Consider the following 16081-nt stretch of genomic DNA (forward strand, 5'->3'; position numbering starts at 1 on the left):
ATCCATAATGGCTCCCACATATTCAACGATGACTTTAGTGATCGAATGAACCATTCACATACGATACCAATTCCCTTTGTCACGCGATATTTTACTTGTCCGAGGTTTGATCTTCGGTATCACTCTATACCTTGTTCAACCTCGTCTCCTGACAAGTACTATTTACTCGTACCGTGGTATGTGGTCTCTTATGAACTCATTCATATGCTTGCAAGACTTTAGACGACATTCCACCGAGAGGGCCCCGAGTATATCTATCCGTCATCGGGATGGACAAATCCCACCGTTGATCCACATGCCTCAACTCATACTTTCCTGGATACTTAATCCCACCTTTATAACCACCCATTTACGCAGTGGGCGTTTGATGTAATCAAAGTACCTTTCCGGTATAAGTGATTTACATGATCTCATGGTCATAAGGACTAGGTAACTATGTATCGAAAGCTTATAGCAAATAACTTAATGACGAGATCTTGTGCTACGCTTAATTGGGTGTGTCCATTACATCATTCATACAATGACATAACCTTGTTATTAATAACATCCAATGTTCATGATTATGAAACTAATCATCCATTAATCAACAAGCTAGTTAAGAGGCATACTAGGGACTTCTTTGTTTGTCTACATATCACACATGTACTAATGTTTCGGTTAATACAATTATAGCATGATATATAAACATTATCATAAACACAAAGATATATAATAACCATTTATTATTGCCTCTTGGGCATATCTCCAACATGCGTATGCTCCCTCTACCAACAAAACATATTTCGAAGTGTGGAAAAATTTTGACAAAAAATTCTACATGTACATCTCCATAATATATGTGTATGCGTCAAGTTTCACGAAAAAAATAATATTTTTTATGGACTATGTAAAAAAGAGAAAACTTATCCTGTGAAAAGCATTGTTTTCAGCACTGAATTTTGTCTTTTTTACACACGTCACATGATAAGTTCATTTTTTATGAAACGACTTTGTGAGCGCGTAGCACATGAAGATGTACGCGCGAATTTTTTGTTTCAATTTTTTGAAATTTAAAATGTGTGTAAGATGCATTTCAAAATATAGGGAGCATATGCTCCCATGTTCCAAAACATCACTCCCGTTTGAAAACCTTTTTCCCATTTTCTCCATGCAGATGCCAAACGGAACTTGCCCACTATGTGACTCATGAACAGACTAGACAAGTTTGGGCCAAGGGATTCCATGGGCCCCATGTGGTTGTACGCTCGGTCTTAATTCTGAATGCGAGAACTCGGGTCCTAGTATCGGCGATAATGAGTCAATCACCACATCCCCACATGTGGCGTCCCATCCAAGCCTTTAAGCGTGTTATCTCATCACCAAATCATAGTAGGTTCATTCCAAACTCTGATTCATCAATCCGGATGGATTCGAAATTGTTAACTAAGCATGGCTAAGTATACCCAATATATGGCTCTAGCGATGCACACAAGTTCAAACCTAGTCATGCTATGGGTAGTGAATTAGGGTAATTAGGCAACAAGGATGGAACATGCAAAAGATAGGATAACTCTATCTGTTGTTAAAAGATATTGGAATTGTGTGAAATAAGTAGTAACCAGAAGTTAAAACACTTCGGAAAATCATATGAAACGAGGCTATGCTTGCCTTTGTCACTGATAAAAAATATGGATCTTCGGATATCTTGTACTTGACTTGTCCATCCATGGACAAGTATTGATATGCGTCATTGTCAGTCTTATCCTCTCGGGCACGTGCTCTATCGATCGCGGATAAGCAAATACCAGAAAGGTATAACAACAATCAACGCATGGCATAATGCAATACGTATACAAGGACGATGACATGACATATTAAAGGTATTGAGATTAACCCTAAGACATGTTCATCCTGTTGAATGAGGTTGAATGCATAAAGCACTGCATTTCGATAAACCCTGTGACTTCTACAAGGTGTACATCTCATTTTTTGAACATTTTAATATATTATACATATTTTTCTGATTTGAAATGAATTTTTTTATGAATTTTAAAAGTTTTAATCATTTTATGAAAATTCTCGAAAATATTAAAAACCCGACAGCTTGGACCCACTGCTAGGGAGAGAGGAGAAGCGGCGTGCTAGGGTTTCGTCCGGCGGTGGCGTCGATGCTTTATACGCGCCGGGGCGGCGACGTGCATCGCAAAGGTGACACGGAGGATCGGGCGGCATCGGGGGCTTCACGCAGGTGTGTGCCTGCCTGGAGGTAGAAGACAAGGAACATTTTGCTTATAACCCGTGGATTTTGGGAATTTCCAGTGAAAGCTAAAAAAGGGGGCGAAAGTTCAATGCTATTTTTTATGTTGCAAACTTTTGTAGAATCAAACTATCTCAAAACTTTATGGAAATATTTAATTGCATTTATAACATATTAGAGGGCCCACATATTTGGTTTGATACATTTTTTAGAGCATTTGAAATAGTAGAAATTTAGACAAACCTAAAGGTTTTCAAATATTTCCTCAATGAATTTGTTTCTTAGCAAGAATAAACATGATGGCCATGATACACAAAACAACCCTAATTAGGTTTAACTAAAAGGGGATGTTACAATAGCCAACGTATCCGCTCTTATAAACTGGATAATATTGAGCATTTGTGATTGGCACCGAATGAAGAGAATAAGGAGTAGTCCTCGCATATAATTTTAGCTATTTAATTATGAACTGTTTTATTATGAATTTTATTTTCATGTGAATGTTGTTGTTTATTTGGGTATAATAAAGAACGTAACATTAGTTTATTGCAAGATTAGAATCTTCTATACGTATGTGTAATTTGAGTTGAAAATATGGCGATAAACGAATAAAATTGGTTGGACGGACCAATATGCATTGAGCCGCTAGAGCTATCCCCTGACCCAAATGGACATTTTTGGCAACGAGGGGCATTAGGTCGCCACGATCTGACCCAAACGAACCAAAATGTGCCTGAAGATGCCCTTAATCGGAATTTTCCGTTGTGGACATAACGCGGTGCCATCTGTGGTCCGTCTTTGGCCACCCTCAGTTATTTTTCGGAGTTTGCTTGCCATTGAGGTGATGACATCACATGTAATTTTCAATTGGGAAATGCGAATTAATTTGAGCGGCTTTGAGCCTCCCGGCCCGTGTTTCGCCTATGTATTCGCTCTAAGTTTATGCACATGCGTGTTTGGCGCTTTAATGCAATGCCTTCGTTGGGTTCGTGTTGTTTGTAATGCACTATCTAATGTTGTAGCTAGGGGTATGCATATAAACCTAGAAGCGAAAGACCGAACCGAGTTAACCTGAACCGAAGCCGAAGTGACCGAAACCGATTCCTTACTTTTTTGGATAAAGGATGCTTTATTACTTTGAAAAGCAATTACATTCAGCCTCTGCATAACCAGGATGCACACAGCCGTTTATAGAATTTAAGTGAAATGTCTGATAAAACAAAAACTAGGCGAAATACATATCGAGGCGATAAACAAAAACCGATCCCTTATACTTGGAAAAAACAAACTTAGTTCGGTGATTTCGGTCTGGACCCTCATTTTATAATATATCACATTTTTTTACACATTTATTATTTGCCACATGACCACCACCTGTTATTGTCAGTGATGGCAAATAATAGAGGATTAAAAAAAGTGTAGTATATTATAAAATATTCCGGCAACCGAATGAACCGAAGCACTGAGCCCTGCCTTACTTGCTAATTCCCGCACTTGACGCCGCAGAAAGAACAAGCGACCGAGTTAACGCCTCTTCCCAAATTCCCCTCCCGGAAATCGCGACTGATTCCCCTACTTTAATCCCCTCCCAGAAATGGAGGCCTCGATTGATCTTTTCCTTGTTCAGCTGATCTCTTGCCTTCCCAAATCCCTATACATTCTCCATTTCTCGGCCGCCCCGATTCATCAGTTTGACGCCCCAAAACCTAACCACGGGCCACTGCAGACTGCAGTACCTCAGCGTTCGGCGCCGGCTAGAATTCGCATTGGAGGAGCAACAGTTGCCGCTGCAAGCCGTGGATGGCAACTGGCCGGATTCTGCACCAAAAGCTACTGGTAGCCTGAAATGTAAGTTGTTGTTTTTGATTGAGCCTAGTTTGATCCAAGTTTTCTGTGTCCTACACATTCCGTGCATGAGTTGATACACCTTGAATTCCAGCTACATGAGGGGATCTCATTTTTTCCATGGATAACACATACCTCGTGTGCACTTCTTTCAGATTCGTATACTTGTACATCCATATTCTGTTAATAGTGAGATCTCTAAATTAGTTACCGTACAATTTTTTACTCAACCAGATAAGTAATGATGAACTTAATAAGCACATGGGGATGCCTCGTACTAGGACTACACATATAATTACTGAGTACAGTCTACTATATTTTACTATGCTACCATGATGAGATAAATAATTGTAGTCGCATCATACTTGTAAACATCTCATAAGAGATCTGTATACACCGAACATCAAAATCTGAAGATCAATAAGTGTTTGCTGCTAGCCTGTGAATCCTTGATGATTTTCATTGTCCATTTGCCTTATTTTTTAGATGTCGTCGGAGACAGAGGAGTCCTAGGCTGCTAGCGATGGCGCTGCTACTAGCGTGGAAGCTGCGAATGCAGGGAGTGTCACTGGCAGTGGTGGTGCTGGTCAGCTGCAAGTAGTGGAAGCGGGGCAAGAGGATGATGGCAAAGAGAAGGGCCCTGAAGTTGTGAAGGAGGGTGAAAAGAAGGAGGCTCGAAAGCAGATGGATTCAAGATCTGAGATGTGGAACCATTTCAATAAGATCCGTCCACAATGGTACATATTTCTTGCCCAACCATTTTAAAGTTTGCAAGCGTAATTCTCATAAAAATATCGGCGATAATAAGCAAACTATGCTGCATGTTAATAATGGTGATAGTGTGCATGCTTGAAAATTTGACCATAAAGCTATTAGGAATTATTTTGCTGCAATGATAATAATATGAATTGACATTGCATTTGGTGAAAAATCTAGGTTTGAAAAGTTTGTGTCTGTAGCCTTCCCATGTTTCTTGGTTCCGTCTAGGATAACATGCACAAGGGATATTGTTCGCATTTATTTTTAAGAGAAGTCTAAACTGAAACTTTTCTTGAAAGAACAATGTGAAATGGTGTGTCTAATGACTGATTGTTGACTTCTCAACAACAAGAAAACTTCATGACTGTTACTGCCCACTTTATTTGTAATGATTGTAAGCTTCATAAGAAAAGCTATAATTATTAGCTTTTTCAAGGTTAAGGGTCATAAAATAGATGATATTGGAAAACACTTGCAAAAAATCTTGATTAATTGGGACTAGACAAGTTCATGACAATTACTGTTGATAATAATTCTAGTAATGATGGTGCTATCTTTTACATGAAAAATACTAAATCAAGGTAATAATAATAGCTTAGATGGTGCAAACTATCTTCAAATGAGATGTGCTGCCCATATTGTGAATTAAATTGTGATGGATGGTCTAAAAAAGTTGAAATTTCAGTTAAGTGTGTGCGTGCAACCGATATGTGAAAAATAACCTAGCTAGGATAACTAAGTTCAAAGAATGTACTGAAGGAACCGAGTAAAACTAATAATTTTCCTGAATCTAGATGTTGTCACTAGGTGGAACTCCACATACTTTATGATGAAGGCATCAGTTAGCTATGAGAAAGTTTTTGAACTTAGTACATTCTTTGAACTTAGTTATCCTAGCTGGCCTATTCTTCACATATCTAACAGTTGCACACACACGCTTAACTGAAATTTCAACTTCTTTTAGACCATCCGTCACAATTTAGTTCACAACATGGCATTTCAACTTCTTTTAGACCATCCGTCACAATTTAGTTCACAACATGGACAGCACATCTCATGTGAATATATTTTGCACCGGCAGTGATATTATTAGTTTTACTCGGTTCCTTTTTTCATGTAAAAAATACCACCATCATTACTAGAAGCATTATAAACAGTAATTCTCATGATCTTGTCTACTCCCCAATCAATCAAGGTTTTTTGCAAGTGTTTTCAATATCATCTCCTTTGTGACCCTTAACCTTGAAAAAGCTAATGATTATACCTTTTTCGTGAAGTTTCCAACCATTACAAATAAAGTGGGCAGTAACAAGTAAGCCATGAAGCTTTCTTGTTGTTGAGAAGTCCAACAATAAGTTGTAAGACACACCTTTCACATTGTTCTTTCAAAAAAAAGTTTTATTTAGACTTATCTTCAAGAAAATGAGAACATCATCCCCAGTGCTACAGACAAAAACTCCTTAAACCCAGGATTTTCACCAAATTCAAATGGCAGTTCATCATGTATTATCATTGCAGCAAAAGAATTGTTAATAACCTCATATGCTCAAATTTCTAAGCATGCACACTATCACTATTATTAACTTGCAGCACAGTTTACTTATTATCACCGATATTCTTATGAGGATTTTGCTTGCAAACATTGAAGTCCTTGCACAAGGCAGATGTACCATTGTGGACGGTTTGAGCGGTGAAAAATATGGAAATAGCCTTCGGACCTGCAGAGTTTGTAGCTATCATCATGAACGCCTCGCTTTCGCTAGCCTTGAAGTCTCCAGAGTTCCTGAAATTGAAAACAGTCAACAATAATGTATGAGGCTGGCCTTGTACCCTTGCTATTTACTATGGAGGAACCGTTCATCAACTCGGTCAAGGTGAACGTTTTTCTGGGCAAAATGTTGGTTTTGATTACGGGGAGACCGTCTCCTTTCCTTCGAATGTTGTCGCATGGCGTCGGGGACCCTGCTTCTATGTGGCTCGCGGCGGACTTTGAGTAGTATTGGTTGCCATGGGGGTTCTGATGTTTCTGGCCTCCTGTGGAGTTTCTCCATGTTCCCTCCTCATGCTCATCTTCCGTTTCATTCGTTTCATAGTACCGACTAGCGATTTCTATTAGGTCGACATTGTTGCTATTGCGTGCTTGGACCGCTTCACTTTTTGGACGAGCGGGGTCAAATCCACCTGTCAGGGCCGCCGTCCGAGCATCTGCGAAATCGCATCTGTGTAGCGAGATCCATCCTGTGACCTGCAAATCGGAGGAGGTAGAAAGGTTGGAACCGGAGGGCTGCAGAAGCACATCCACCTGGAAGTCGTCCTCATCCGCGGTCAGCGGGTGCCGACCGGACGCGGTAGCAGGGACACACCATGCCCAATAGGCCCGACTGGGCCCATCTTGGGCTCGTAAAGTCCATGCCGCCACACTGCAGCACATAGGCCACCGCGGTCGGCACTGCTCTGCGCCGCACCAGTACAACCAACTCCACGGGGTGCTGACGGTGTGGACAGGCCAACCCATGCATACCTAGATCTATGCCATCAGGACCTGACCACTACCTTCGCGCCGACCCGCCGCTCCGGCGCTGCCACCAGGGCGCCTCGAGCTGAGCCGCCTCTTCTGCCTAGCGCCAAGCAGCACAACCACACCAAGGATAAGACTCCACCGTGCACTACCGTCTGCCCAGCAGTCCCACCTGGGAGGAGCCTACACTGGGTAGAGGAAAGGCCGCTTCCGCCGGAGGTTTAGGGTTGATCTGCCTAGAATTGCCCGCGGGGAGCGACCAGGTGCCCGAAGAGTTTTTTCACCGCTCAGCTACTCAGATCTGAAAACAAAAATCCAGAGTTTTGGCAACAAGATCGGAGCAGGTGGAAAACAAGATTGCTCCATGTGTGATCAGATTTCGAACGACGTGGTGTTGCAATGGACAGTGGCCGAGGCGCATGGAACAGGTGCACGTGATTTTATATCCACGGTTTTTGCAACATTAAGCATGGTTGTCCAGCTTTTGTAATCCCTTTTTGGTGTTAAAACAAGACGTACATAGAACATGTTATGCACCGAAATGTTGATCCGATCGTCGCCGCATCTACCTTTTTGTTTTCTTTAATCTTATGTGTTTGTATGTGTGTGTACGTTGCCATGCTGGATTTATGCTGGCTAGGGACCGAATTGCATAGCAGAAGCTAATTGGGGTGCTGATCAAATGAAGACGCTGTCTCGCCTCGGCTCTTTAAAACCAGCCTTCAAAATTGGATTCAGCCGTCGCCAAGCACTCGCCAGTAGATAGCTACTGTACTGTGTCACAGCCTCTCAACAATGGCCGGTGTCGCGCCGCTGCTCCTCCTCCTCCTCCTCCTCCTCGTCGCCTCCTCCTCCACCGTCTTTGCCGAGACAGCGCTCGGGCGCAAGGGGGGCGAACCGAAGCAAGCACAGACGCCAGGTCTGGCCAAGTACGTCGTGATCCTCGACGCCGGCAGCACGGGGACGCGGGTGCACGTCTTCAAGTTCGACAACAAGATGGACCTCCTGGAGATCGACAACCAAATCGAGGTCTTCGCAAAGGTATGCATAGAGTGTTTATGTAGTCACACCCTCCCTCACAGGTGACTTCACGCGCCCAGTCTTGTAAATATTTTTGCATGCATGGTGCAGGTGACTCCAGGGCTGAGCTCCTACTCTGGCCGGCCGCAGGAGGCTGCAAAGTCCATGATACCCCTGCTAGACAAGGCCAAGAGCGTTGTGCCCTGGTGGCAAATGAACAGAACTCCCCTCAAACTAGGGGTACGTACGTCAATAAAAGTTTGCCCTCAAGTACAGGCCCATCACGAAAACTGAAAACTGTTTCTGATAGTAAGAGAGAAAACACATTCTGGTGATCAGCCAGTCTCTATCAAGATACTTAAGCAAGTATATCATGCACACCTATTAGTTAGTTTCAGATCTCGACATGCATTTCAGATCTTAAAAGTAAATTGAATCCCTTGCATATCCAAAAAAAAAAAAAACGTCTTTTCTTCCAATGCCGGTTCTCCAACAGGCTTTGGGAGATGGTTAAAGAGGGGCTCGTCATCGCCTCTATCTCCACCTCCGAGTGGACTCCGGAGCTATCCATCCTATCTTGGTGGCCTAATATGTCAAACGCGAATGTCCCAAACCGCAAGGCCGTGGCCATACCTCATCATGCTCATTAACTGGATCAGTTGTAATGAGAGGAACGTGAGGGTGTTTCGCAACAAATCCGCTTCTTCTAAGAGTGGGGTTAGGCGTTGGGTGGCCGCGGGTGCTAAACATTTGAGTAATACTGGGAGAGTAATTCCTTTTGATACCCTTGTTTTAATTTCCTAGTCAAACTCTCTCCTTATTTAATGGAAAGAGGTACAGTATAATTTTTGCCTCCGTTTAAAAAAATGGATGTTTAATTAGTTTTAAGATCGAACGTAAATTATTTTCAACCTTGATGTTGACCTCGTTACATCAAACATGCAGGCCACCGCCGGACTCAGACTTATCGGAGACAAGCAATCAGAGCAGATTCTGCAAGCAGTACGATCGACACACCTTTCTGTCCAACTCACTTTTTGATGATAATTTAGCCATTTGATAAGCCATATATCTACAACAGCTTGTTGATCGACCTGAATCTGTCTACAGGTCAGAGATGTTGTCCATACCAATAGCAGATTCCAGTACAGCCCAAAGTGGATAAACGTTCTCGAGGGATCTCAGGAAGGATCCTACATGTGGGTACGTACGTGTCCACCCATGTGTGTGTCTTTCTTGCAAAAGAACAATACAAACAAGTTTGAGCCCGTGCCCATGACATGAGATTTCTCTGCTAGGTTGGTCTGAACTATCTGCTGGATAGACTGGGAGGAGACTACTCGAAGACGGTAGGCGTGATCGACCTCGGAGGCGGCTCTGTCCAGATGGCGTACGCCGTCTCCGCAAACGCTGCGGCAAACGCTCCGGCGGCGCGCCATGGCCAGGATCCCTACATCACCAAGGAGTACCTCAAGGGAAAAGACTACAACATCTACGTCCACAGGTTTCTCACATGCCCTTTGCCTGAAAATCTTGATCTCGCATGAAAATGTACTGATGACTTCGGCGCGCAGCTACTTGTACTACGGCAACCTGGCTGCTCGGGTGGAGATCCTCAAGGCCAAGAAGGGGCCCTTCAGCTCGTGCGTGCTGCGTGGATCCACCGTCAGAAACTACACCTACAACGATGAGGTCTACGACGCGGCGGCGTCACCGGAGGGCGCGGCGTACGGGAGGTGCAGGGAGGAGGTAGCCAGGGCACTCAAGCTGGACGCGCCGTGCCCGGCCAAGAACTGCACCTTCGGCGGTGTGTGGGGCGGCGGAGGCGGCGCCGGGCAGGCCACGCTCTACGCGGCCTCCTTTTTCTACGGCATGGCGACGCAGGTCGGGTGGGTGAAGAAGGACGCCCCGAGCGCGACGTCGAACCCGGCGGCGTTCAGGGCGGCGGCCGAGAAGATCTGCCCACTCAGCGTGGAGGAGGCCAAGGCGGCGTACCCCGGGGTGCGTGAGGTGGACTTCGTTTGCATGGATTTAGTGTACCAATACACGCTGCTCGCCGACGGGTTCGGGCTGGCGCCGGCGAGGGCGATCACGCTGGTGGACAGGGTGAAGCACGGGGAGTACTTCATGGAGGCCAAGTGGCCGCTCGGGGAAGCCATCGAGGCCGTCGCGCCCACGAAGCAGCTCACCCACCACGCCTCGTCTGATCTTCGTGTCTAGAATGTTGCATGATGGCTAGCTATTGATCTGTGCCGCCTGCCGCGGCTACATCTTCATGAATTATCTTTACCTGTTTTAGAGAGAAAATTCAGCACTATATTGATCAAATCAACCATTATGATAAGTACCATGGATACACTGGCCCATAGTACTACCTCTGTCTATAAAAGGATGTCGCAAGTTTGTCAAAATTTCGATGTATCTACACACTCTTTAGTGTTTTGATACGTCGGAATTTAGACAAATTTTCGACATCCTATTATGGACGGAGGGAGTATTTAACTTTACAATATAAAATGTGTTGGATTCATTAAGCAAACATGGGAACCGTTCCCTGGCTCCCGTGTGGTCCCCCTTGGGCAACATCGGGGATCAACCCTAGCCGCCAAGCACCTCGACCTGGTGGCCTCCCCTGCAGCAGGCCTAGGCCGCGGTGGCGGCGGGCCTAGTGTCGAAGGTGTCGGGGGCTGTTTCGCAGTGGGGAATCGATGGTGGTGGATGGGGACGGCACCGCCAACCATCTGTGCATGGAGGCTGGGGTGGCGATCCCCGGTCGTGCGGCAGCAGTGGCCCCTTGGACATGGTGCCCGTGTGGTGGAACGGTCTCAGGGCGTTCAGGCGGTGCCCTTCTCGTGGTGGCGGCGGCTACCCTTGGGCCGACCATGGGGTGACACAGCGGTTGTAGGTCTAGACTCCTGCCTAGATCCGCCATCGGTTAGATCGTCACCCGGAAGTGCGTGGGGAGGCGGCGTGGTCCACGCTGCCGGCCTCGCTGTGATGTCATGTTAGGCATCTTGCTCGGAATGGAGACCATCAGGTTGGCCCGAGCGCGTGGTTCCTGCTTTGGCTTGCCTCTTCTTCCATTGAAAGGGGTCATCCAGCGGGCAGAGGCGTGGGGGGGTGCTTGCTCGGCATCAATAAAGTCGACGGTCCTAGGGTTACTCTCGCACGAAGACGAAAACGTATGTGTTCATTGATCTGGCCAAAGTGTCGAGTTCCGAAAAGCTCCGCTGACGAACTCCACTGGGAGATTCATGCATGGAAATGTCCGGATTGGATGGGATTCAGCCATTTTTTTTTTGACCATTTGGTTCTGGAGTGAGTGAGGCAAAGGTCTACAGTTTATTGCCATCAGGCACATTTTTAATTCCATGGTGAAGTCAATGTCGTAGAATGGCATGGATGCAGGTGCGATGGGGATTTAGCTTGGTGATTCGTGACTTGAAGCAGGGGAATCGGCAAGTGGGGGCGATAGCACAAGAGAATTTCAGAGTCTAAACTTTAAGGTGAAATCCCAAAGTCTGGCCTTAATTGGTTGTGTCTCGCAATGTTCTTGTTGAAGGCATTGTTTTTTTAGAGTGGATTTTCTCCATGGTGAAAACCTATGATCTATGATCAGGACGTGCATTGTTTCCTTCCTGAAAGCGTCGCTTTTAGAGAAGATGAATTTCATGTGTTGTCTTGGTGGTGGACAGATGATTGGGACGCGTGTGCTGCCGAAACCCGATGGGAGGTGCCTTTGCGGGCCGTTTTCTGCCCGGCACCCCATAGTCCATTGGGGGCTCTTTGGGAGCGCTTTTGGGGCGCCAGCGGAGATGCCCTTAGATCTAGCATCTCCATGAACACCCTTGATAATGTGTCCATGCTTCCCCAGGAACTGATTTTTGCAGAGTATGATCAGCATCGGTTGGGTGGAGAATTTTCCTATCTTGTTCGACTTTCCATTCTATTGGTACAAAATTGATCAAATCCAAAACCCTATTTTCTCTAATATTTGATTTTTTTTCATGCTTTTTCAATGCCCATTTGGAATTCAGTTGTCACGCCACATTTTCACTTTAGAGCCAGAATTTATTCGCCAAATAATCCCATCTTTAACATTTCCAATCCATGCATGATGTCTTGCCAACAAGGAGATTATTTTGAATGAAGTTTGTATCAATAAAACCTCCCCTCGGATGGTATTTTGCCTTTAATAAAAAAATGCACACAAACTATATTATTTATCTATTAATCTCTAAGCTTGTTTAGCTAACAAGGCTTGACTGAAAAGTTTCAAATCTCTAAACCCCATGCCGTCTTGATTTTCACTGGTAGAAAAAAGGGCCTCGGTCGCGGTTCGCAACTGCCATTGGTCGCGGTTGCGCAACCGCGACCAATTAAGCGCGACTAAAGGCCCCCCCTCCCTTTAGCCGAACCGCGACTAAAGGCACGTCCACGTGGCCGCCAGCAGTCCATCGGGGCGGAGGACCTTTAGTCGCGGTTCTCCTGGCCAACCGCGACTAAAGGCCACCGCAGGTTTAGGGTTTTAACCCCCCCTAAACCTGGTTTCTTTTTAATTTGTATTGTTTTATTTCTTTTGGGTTTTAATTTTGAAGGAGTTTCACATATTCTACGGTACTACATACATGCATATGAATGTACAATTTCAAACAAATTTGAAATTAGAACCAAAAAGAATTCAAGAGGAATATACAATATATATTCAATATCGGATGACCATATACAATTTTGAACAAGTTTCCATACATAATTTAGTGCATATGAAGTTCTACGTCCTCTACATAGTGTTCTCCTCTAGGATCGATGACTTCCCTCGCGAACCATCCAGCTAGTTCCTCTTGAAGTGGTCGGAAGCGAGCTTCTGGACTAAGCGTCTTCCGGAGGTTATTCCTCTTGATGTTGTTCTCAGACGGCTGCTGCCGCTCATTGGTGTATCTCCGGATCCTCTCACAAACATAGTATCCACATAGATTGGTCCCCGGTGGCTGAATATCCCCAGTCCCAGGCACTGCTCTTTTAAATTGTAGCTCTTTTTTGAATTCACCAACCTTTTCATCTACGAACCGTCTCCAAACCCTACGAGGCAAAGAAAATTAAATGAACAAGAGAGTTATTAATTAGTTACTTGATATTAGGAAATGAACGAAATAGGCCGATCGATATAGAGCGCAAATGAATGAAAATAATTACTTTTGCATCATTTTTCTCATGTCGGCCCAAAGCGTCGGATCCATATTCAGAGAGTCGTGGATGAGAACTGTGGAGGTGTGAAATTGAATTACTAGTAGAATCCAGTGGAACCTGCGGACACGATACATGCACAGTCATGCATAACTCATCGATTAGCCACATACCATGCATGGAGTAAACAAAAGAGAATGTGCTCAAGACAGAAACACTCACCCAAAATGGTAAGGAAATAGAATATCACTTTTGAGTTCCTGTTTTCTAAGAAACCGCCACGAGTCTTCCTCCACGTCGGCGGGGTGGTGTTCTAACACATATGAATTAACGATGTGTGGATCAATGAACCCAACATCATGGATGTTCCTTATTCGCATTTCCCGCTTCTTCATTCTGCATAATAGCGTACACAACAAGATAGTTAAGACAATATATATACCCGGGTGTAGGACATATTCATTCTGCATTCTGCATATATAGGACATATATAGGACATATTCATACTACACCCGGGTGTAGTTACACCCATGCGTGTTTTTCTCATAGTCTATAGAGTATCTATCATATCAGAGAGTATGTACATGTAGTATGAAATATATAAGACTATTTTGGTAGTATATATAATACTTTTTATGTAGTATATACATTTTTTTATGTAGACTTATTTTTTACATATACATATGCATGTATTTCAGATATATAGTGCAAACTACATGCTCACTTGTATTTTTTCACCAAACTTGGTTTAGAATATCTTAGATATAGTGTAAGAACATACTCAAACTGATAAAGTATCGTACATACTTCTATATGGTAGTATATTAGATATGGGTGTAACTACACCCTGGGGTAGGAAGTATTTATCCTATATATATATATATATATATATATATATATATATATATATATATATATATATATATCCAAAATAGTGGGCTACCATGGTGGCTAGCTGTGCATGGGGCCCGAACCGTTGATCTGTCCTCTATATGATATAGAGAGCGAGCGAAACTTTCACGTCCGTAGCATATGCCGTTATATCGAGAGCATGGTACCACACCATATGATTTTTATCCCATCGAGTCCCTTTCTATTTCTTCACAGCACACGCAGCAAAACTCCACCCACCCTTATCCTCTCCACACGCCGGCATGGTCGCGGGCGCCGAGGGGCCATGGATGTCCTGACGGAGCCCGGCGGCGCGGCGAAGCGGGCGGAGAAGTCGGGGTACTCGGCGCCGCCGTCCTCCGGGCTGCAGGCGCCCTCGTCGAAGTTGAGGGCGTAGTTGAGCGCGTCGTAGTTGAGCTTCCGCCCGGCGCCGGCGCCGGCGTGGCGGTGGTGGCCGCGGCGGAAGCGGCGGATGAAGGTCTTCCAGCGCGGGCCGGCGACGAGCTCCGACCACTCCCGCACCTTCATGAGCGCGTCCACGCCGCGCCGCCACCACCGCCGCCTCCCCGCCCTCGCCCCGCCGTCCCCGACCTGGTGCCACCACTCCCCGTCCGCGCGGCGGGCGTACGAGGAGGAGGAGGAGGACTGCCAGGGCGCGGAGAAGCAGCAGCAGCGGTGGCGGCTGCGGGAGAAGAAGGCCGCGTCGGCCTCGTCCAGCCCCGCCACGGCGGCGGCGCCGTCGCTGGTGTCCATGGTGTCCATGGTGTCCATGGTGTCCATGGTGTCCAGGATTTGTTAGTCTAAATCTCGATTTTCTTGAATATCTCTCTTGGATTTCTTCTCTCCCCTGCTGATCTCCCACGCGACTTTTTTCTGAGTATGTGTTTTTTCTCTGTTGTAAAGATCCACGCGACAGATTTCTTCTCTCCCCTGCTGAAGTTTTGGATATATCTGTTCATGATGTAGCAGAGGCTTCGTAATTTTTTTTGGCTCCAGTCATGAATTTGTTCATGTATCTGAATCTAGGAGCGCAAATCTCTACTCAACTTAGGAATAGTCAGATCTGTAAATAATGTGGAGCATCATGCTCCATGTGTATCTTTTTTGTTTTCTTCCTCTTATTCACTCTTCAATCCATTTTCTAGTATTTCTGCTGTTGTTCTGCTGAGTTAAACACTATTATCTGATGTTGGTGTTTGTGTGCAGTTCTCTGTGTGAAGAAACAACCATGGTAATTGCTGCAGGTTTTATGTTGGTCGGGAGAAATGATTCAGCCGAATTAAGGTATTAGGCTGTCATTCGGGAGAACTGATTCGCCAGATCATCCGCATGTTCATGTCCAAGAGCGATCTGGAGGCATTTTTGTTGATACAACTAGCAAAATAAACAGTCCTACCACGAGTTTAGCACACTGATTCAACATCCATTTCTAACTACAACCATTTGAACAACACAAAGTTGGAAAATGATTGCCAACATGTACATTGTCCATTCAACAGATAGGGCACTGCAAATAACTAAACAATTTTACCTAAAATACAGTAATTTTAGCATATCAAAATTGGAGACGAGAACAACACTTGGTATGGTCTGCATATGGTTGTTTGAATCTTGTTTGCTATCAAGGT

The 16081-nt window shown here is 44.8% G+C and overlaps 2 protein-coding genes across 2 annotated transcripts; one reads left to right on the forward strand and one right to left on the reverse strand.

The window, feature by feature from the left end:
• The first annotated feature begins 8153 nt into the window (after positions 1–8153).
• On the forward strand, positions 8154–10598 carry LOC124673422 (probable apyrase 3). The gene is made up of 6 exons (XM_047209503.1): positions 8154–8399; positions 8490–8618; positions 9324–9380; positions 9489–9581; positions 9677–9882; positions 9953–10598. The coding sequence occupies exons 1-6, from the start codon at positions 8154–8156 to the stop codon at positions 10596–10598; spliced, it is 1377 nt and encodes a 458-aa protein (XP_047065459.1).
• A 4065-nt stretch (positions 10599–14663) lies between these two features.
• Positions 14664–15206, reverse strand: LOC124673423. Its single transcript, XM_047209504.1, has one exon. It carries the CDS (start codon positions 15204–15206, stop codon positions 14664–14666), a length of 543 nt encoding a protein of 180 aa, XP_047065460.1.
• Positions 15207–16081: the final 875 nt, after the last annotated feature.

The sequence above is a fragment of the Lolium rigidum genome, chromosome 7 (genome assembly GCF_022539505.1).
Source record: "Lolium rigidum isolate FL_2022 chromosome 7, APGP_CSIRO_Lrig_0.1, whole genome shotgun sequence".
NCBI lineage: Eukaryota > Viridiplantae > Streptophyta > Magnoliopsida > Poales > Poaceae > Lolium > Lolium rigidum.

What these genes read in the sequence shown, in the direction of transcription:
- LOC124673422 (XM_047209503.1), top strand. Translation starts at nt 8,154, where the DNA reads ATGGCCGGTGTCGCGCCGCTGCTCCTCCTCCTCCTCCTCCTCCTCGTC. An exon ending in AAATCGAGGTCTTCGCAAAG is followed by an intron (nt 8,400 to 8,489) that starts GTATGCATAGAG and finishes TGCATGGTGCAG; the next exon opens with GTGACTCCAGGGCTGAGCTC. An exon ending in AGGAAGGATCCTACATGTGG is followed by an intron (nt 9,582 to 9,676) that starts GTACGTACGTGT and finishes TTTCTCTGCTAG; the next exon opens with GTTGGTCTGAACTATCTGCT.
- LOC124673423 (XM_047209504.1), bottom strand. Translation starts at nt 15,206, where the DNA reads ATGGACACCAGCGACGGCGCCGCCGCCGTGGCGGGGCTGGACGAGGCC.